The sequence below is a fragment of the Erigeron canadensis genome, chromosome 6 (assembly GCF_010389155.1).
Source record: "Erigeron canadensis isolate Cc75 chromosome 6, C_canadensis_v1, whole genome shotgun sequence".
Taxonomy (NCBI): Eukaryota; Viridiplantae; Streptophyta; class Magnoliopsida; order Asterales; family Asteraceae; genus Erigeron; species Erigeron canadensis.
In genome coordinates this window covers 36,214,829-36,221,551 of record NC_057766.1, presented here as the reverse complement: position 1 = coordinate 36,221,551, position 6,723 = coordinate 36,214,829, and the positions used below count along the sequence as shown (strand labels likewise).

The 6,723-nt window shown below is 31.5% G+C and overlaps 1 protein-coding gene across 1 annotated transcript; it reads left to right on the top strand.

The window, feature by feature from the left end:
* Positions 1-4,693: 4,693 nt before the first annotated feature.
* LOC122606010 lies at positions 4,694-5,622 on the top strand. Its single transcript, XM_043778979.1, has one exon. The coding sequence runs from the start codon at positions 4,889-4,891 to the stop codon at positions 5,348-5,350; it is 462 nt and encodes a 153-aa protein (XP_043634914.1). The 5' UTR covers positions 4,694-4,888; the 3' UTR covers positions 5,351-5,622.
* The last annotated feature ends 1,101 nt before the right edge of the window (positions 5,623-6,723 follow it).

Sequence of the window (6,723 nt, the reverse complement as noted above, 5' to 3'; positions counted from 1 at the left end):
GAAGATGGCCATAACAAAAGATCATGTACAAGGCCAGTTGCTTCAACTTCAATGCCAACTGGTTCAGTTTCAAAGGGTGCTACAGGTTCAAAAGTTGGGAGAAAAAAGACTGTAGGGAAGAAGCCTGCAACCAAGAAGCATGCCAAGTGATGGCACTAGTTTATTTGCTTTTGTTTTGGATGAATGTTGGTTTATATGCAACCAAGACTTGTTTCTTATTTCCTGTCAAGACTTGTTTTTTATTTCATCTTTTGAATGCTTAAGTATGCAAGACTTGTTTCTTAAATTAAGTATGTGTGCTATATATGTATGGCACAATTTTGGTAACTTATTGTTAGAGATTTAATATGTTGTATTTAAGAAAACAACTGCACAAGATTTAATATGTTAGTATTTAAGAAATCAACTGCACAAGATTTAATATGTTGTATTTAAGAAAACAACTGCATTTTTGGTAACTTATTATTTGATGAATTTCATTAACCAACTGCACAATATTTTTGTATAATAAAGTATCATTTTTCATATAAATACCAAATAAAGGATACAATATCAATATCTTGTATTTAAGAAAACATACAATCATTTTTTACCCTTACAACACCAGAAAACAGAGTTACCTTAAAAAAAAAAACCCAAATTACAAAAAAAACCCAACTTGTTAATAACAATCTCTTGTATCTTCTTGCTTGAATCTCATTAACCTTTGATGATTCTTCAAATCTATTAATTGATGTCAACAATTCCGAGATGATCTCCTTCGATCTACTACACATATGTGGGTCATGCCAACTGATAAACCCATGTCTTGAACCCTAAAAAAAATCCCCAAAAATTAGGTCGAATAACAATTAATTATAAGAAAATATAAAAACTTTTACCTTTCTTGAATAACAATAAAATCTTCTTCCTGGGTTATTCTCAGTCCACGATGTGCGTAACACAATGAGGGAGAGCCACATCTACAAACCACCATCTGATTTGATTTTAATTTGGTTAGTATTTGTGTTTTAATTTGGATAGAAAAAGAAATTGGTTAAATTAATTTGGGGGAAAAGGTTTATAAAGGGGTGGGGTTTTGTTTTTCGTTGCAAATCTGGTCCAAAAACAATAAATGGACGAATCTACCCCGCACGTGACACGCACGTGGATCGAATAACGGAGACATATGGACGGAAAGTTAAAAATGGACCAAAATTGTGAAACTTTTCCATTTATATGGCACCAGGATCGCCACTTTGTAAATGTTTGGACCAGTATTGCAAATGGTATAATAACACAGGGACCAAAAATGCAATTTGTTCTTAAATTAAATAACGATTAGTGAAAACTGAAAAGCAAGTGTATTATATTAAATTAATAATAGAGATAGCCGGTTTCATGTCCAATTGATGCAGACTTTCGGTGGTCGACGTGGGTACCACACAAACCCATTTGAGTCCTGACCTCCGTAGCTTCCATACATCTTGACACGTGTTGCCCTTATCACTTGCTGACTCATACGTCCATATCATCCTCAATTAACAATTCAAAATATATGATCATCATGTATGAATACACAAAGAACAAATCAGAGTTCACTGATTTATATATTGACATAACATAAATTAATTGTCATTCATTTGCCCATTATACAAAATGATTAATGATGGTGGTTCATGAAGTTATTTACTACCCGGTATAAATTAAAGGTGATGGGGTGAGTGGCATAATCGTGCAATTTTGATTTTTGGCAAGACAAAACATTGTCTTTTAATTATCATTTGGCAAGGATCGTACGTCACGCGACATTGGCGATCAAAATTCGGCATGTTTTTGTTGATGGGAGAAAGAAATAAATCGGCAAGCTAGCATACATGAAGTGTACAGTACTGGCTTTGAAGTTTAAACATGAGCTTTAAATTTTGCAAGCATTTAATACATCCTTTGGCAATTTTTTGTAACCACCACCCATCCTTTGATATCTAAGGTGAAGCGTATATATAGTTGTCAAAACTTGGTAAATTAATTTATGACTTTATGGTTGGATAAGTGGTAAATACTTGTCCTCTGAATACAGAGGTGATCATGGGTTCGATTCTCATCTCATGTAAAGGTTGGAGGGCTTTTTCTACTATTAAGTAGAATATGAAAGCAGTCTCTTTACTTAAGTAGAGGTAAAATTTACTTACAATTTAACTTCCCCATACACCGTCAAGATATTGGGGCTCAAAATCCACAAAAGGCGGCACTGAGCAGTTCCTTTAATTCTTGCAAAAAGGTTAAGTCGATATTCAACTAATCAACTATAATTCAAAATTTGTTCTTATATAATAAATACATCTCTTTCTTGACGAACGTAAGAGTAAGAATGAATTTTCAACGAGAGTTATATATTCTTTTGTGTTTATAGTTATTTGTTTAACATGTAAACAAAAACAACGAATTTTTCACACCTGGCTAACAGTTAAAGTTTAAACATTTAGTTTCCACTAGAGACAAATTTTTTGTAAACGTTTTAGATCAAAATTAACAAGTCTGAAATAATTCGGTGCTAAACATGAAACAAATGTTAATACGTTTTTACAGTGATTAATGGCCGATAACGATATGTACGTGTCGTCTATCTTATAAATAATTCAATGGAGTAGAGGTTTGTGACAACAACTGAATTTTTGACCTATATTTTATTTATACGGGATAAAATTTTTATACGACGTTAGCATATTCCCTTGAAAATGATAGTATAACATATGCAGATGGAAAATTTGGAAAACAGCACAAAAGTGTAAATAAAAAATGATTTTCAAGATGTACGTACACGTTATATATAGTTAATTTGTTTATGTTCTTTTTACATAAATAAAACCTATAAGAAGATGTAATTAATTGTACGTCACAATAAGCTTATATATATAGAGAGAGAACATGTTGATTATTGTCACACATTGGTCGTTTGGAAGTAGGTTAGTATCGTGTATATATTTATGTGAAGCGGGTGTTAATGGTGTATTATTCAGAGAGGGAAAATGTTTGTATGTTTAAACAATGTCGTTACAAGATATAAGACTTAAAAACCTTTTTGAAGATATATCACAATACTAATTTTAAATTATCGTTACATCACAATAATATGCAACATATTCTAAGTTTGGTACTTATTTATAACGTGTGACGTGATTGTCTTGGATTCAAATTCTTTAAAGACATTAACTCGAGGCTTAACAGTTATTGAAAGGTCATATATATGGTCTCAGAATATTATAAGAAAAGCCGAACTATATTTAGAAAAGGCAACCGAATTATTTGCAATTAGAGTACCATATATCTAATTTATCTTTCAATGAACGACTTTAATTTGGGGTCATTAGAAAACTATGCAAAACTAATTGATATACATATATGAGCTAGAGACAGAGAAATACAAGTAATTTACTTGCATTTCTTTGTCTTTTGTTGATATAACTAAAGCTTTCCAAAATCTTAATTCAGAGAAATTTGTATATTAATGTTCATTAGATTTAGAGACACAAATGGTCTAATCTTTCACTACCACCTACATATATAACTTGAAACGACAAAGGTGACTTGTTAATCGAGTCAATCTTCGAGCTTCCAACACATACACATCAGCGTAAACCCATCTGCTACGTTACACTTTCTCAACCTTATACTTTCCTTTCAAATACCATAACATCAAACTTAATTATGATATATTACTACCCAATTCGATCCATAATGACAAATTATTTTTCATTCCAATTAACAAAAAAAATCTCCCACCGATTATGATACTCAGTTGAGTACTAAGTTAAAACATTCATGTGACTTCAATAATCCTAATTTATTATTAGAAAAAATAATAATAGGCATAAAAAATCTCCTACTATAAATACCAATCCGTTACGCTAACACCAACCATTTATACCAAAAATATATATGTCTTATTATATATATTGTCATAATATAATATTAATAATTTACAAAATGCTAAACATAACCTTTAAAAATATACTTAGCGACTATAAAAAATCATATTAAAAGTTCACCATTTAATTTACATTAGATCGATATATAACTATTTAATACACTTTCATTATAACATGTAAAAATGTAGAGTTGGTTTAACAAATCATAATAGAGGTTGATTATTGTAAAACAAGTATTAAAGTAAAAGAAATAGAATAAGATCTTGATCTAAATTTACCCTTAAATCAAGGTTAAATTAATGCACAAAGATTTACGAATCAAGTAATACACGCGATAGTTTCATAATACACGGTGATTATTAATGAACCGAAACATATATTTTTATTTGTTTTACTTTAATGTTGTTTTATATTATTTTAAGTCATAATGATAATAATATTAATAAGGGGGTGCCTTATGCCTTCGTTCTCTATTAGTATCCTTGGGCACTCATCCCCTCATGGACGAGTGTTTAAACCTGTTTTTTTTTTTCTTTTTCATTTTTAAATTTTGTGAGTATATAATTAAATTAAAGGTGGATGGAATACCAATCCTTATATAAAATTAGATTTAAAAAGATTAGTCTTTTGATGATTTTTTTATATTAATGTGCTGATTAGGATTATTATTCCTGAGGATGAGTCTTTGATATAAGACACCCCCTAATATATTTCCCACACATATAAGTAGGCCCCGTTATCTAGTCACCTCAATCTCTAAAATATATAAACACACACATTACACATACATAATTCAGATACCAGAAAATTCCGACGATATAGGAAATCAGATTTATATAAACCTTCCGTATATATATATCTATCTCTAACTATATTTCCTTTATTATATCTACTACTAATAATAACATCATTTAACCTACAAACGGTTTATCGTTTTCTATAACGATCTTCCCAAAACTCATCATTACGACGTAATCGTTATGCCAAAACAACAGATCGTCTTCCATCAATCTCCGATGGAACGGCGGAGATTCTTATTAGATCCAGACGAGTGTTCGTCGCGTAACAGCCACCGCTTAGCGGAGGTCGCCGGCGGTACTACGGCCGAATGCGCCGCCGTTGTCTGCTGTTTCCCGTGCACCGTGGTTAATTTCATCGTTTTAGCGGTTTATAAAGTTCCGGCGGGGTTATGCCGGAAGGCGTTACGGAAGAATAAAAGAAGAATGCTTATGAAGAAAGGATTGTTGATACATAGTCCACGTGGCGGAGTTGGTGACGTCAGCGGTGGTGGTTATAGGATTGACGCTGCGACGACGGCGGTGGTTTCCGGAGAACGGTTTGTGATGAATTCCGGCGATGAGTTTATTGAATTGGAGAATGAAATGTGGGAAAAGTTTTATGGAACTGGGTTTTGGAGAAGCCTTTCTCAGCGAATTGATTGATCAAAACGACACGCTAATGGTGGTGCTTGTACTGTACAAGTTAATGTGAAAACGGTGAAAGAAAAATTTCGGAACCGTGAAAAACTGATTTAACTGACCATGTAAAAAAAAGTAGAAGATTACATATTTACCCCTTGAGATGTATCACCACATACAAAATGTCGTTTTGGTTAATCTTTGTATGAGTGTGAACAAGGGGTAAGATGCTAAATTTTGGGTTAGTTTTCATTGTTTTTGGTTTAATTCCAATACAAAATGAGTTTCGGATTTTATTTTTATAATTCTAGTAATATAGTTTTCTATCTCGAAATGAGTTGCGTTGTTGATTCCATTTGATATCAATATGGAAATATCGTGTATAAGTTCATTGATTGCAACGCTAACTTGTGTTTTGGGTTCAATCGTTCTGTTTTGTTTTTTCTTATAATTCGGAACTAACAAAATTGGTAATGTTTTTTAGATGATAAACGGATTTATTGCTTAATGTAACAATTTTTTGATAAGTTTTGGCAATAGGTTGATATGGAGTAGCTAGTTAATGTTGGATCTGTAGATATAAAATTTGTATAAATTAAACATGGAGACATGTGAGATTAAGCAATTAAGCATGGGCTTGCTGTCTTTGTCTATGTATATATTTCTTTCATATTTGTGTGAGGCTTTTATGGATTGATATATCGCTTTCGTGCAACATAACATCAACATGTTATTATCTTGTGTGTAACATTACATTACATCAATTGTTTCTTGTAAACTTATGAAAAATTACTCTAATGATGGAAAGTAAAATCAAAAATAAAAGATCATGTTACAAGTTCAAATTTTCATCATATATACTTGAAATTGGGAGTGTAACAGGAATTTTTTGTTTTTGTTGAGCGTGAATTTGTCAATGATTTTCTGATTAAAAAATGAAATAACAATCAGAAATGAACCTTTTCTACATGGGAGTGTAACAGGAATTTTTTGTTTTTGGTAATTAAGGAATCTAGTCTTTGTTGCCTTTGTTTACGAAATTAGATACACTGTATTTTACTTTTTGGTACTAGTTTAATGCAATTTTATTTTATCACGCTTATTCTTTTGGGTAGAAAAGATTGTAATAAAAATACTACTCGTATTGTTTTTCATTTTAGGAAGTAGACAAGTTGATACAGACAGAAAAAAGATTCGTCCTTTTATATGTATCATGTTGTTGTTGTGACGTAAATGTGGTCAAAATCCCTTTACAATTCTATGTTCCTTTGTACTTCCTTACCATGGACCCCATATTCATTTTTATTCATTTTTTGTTTTATTATATACACACTAGAAACAGTCACAATGGAGCACATAGGACCAATCTGACTGGGCCTAAAACAAATGAGAAATGA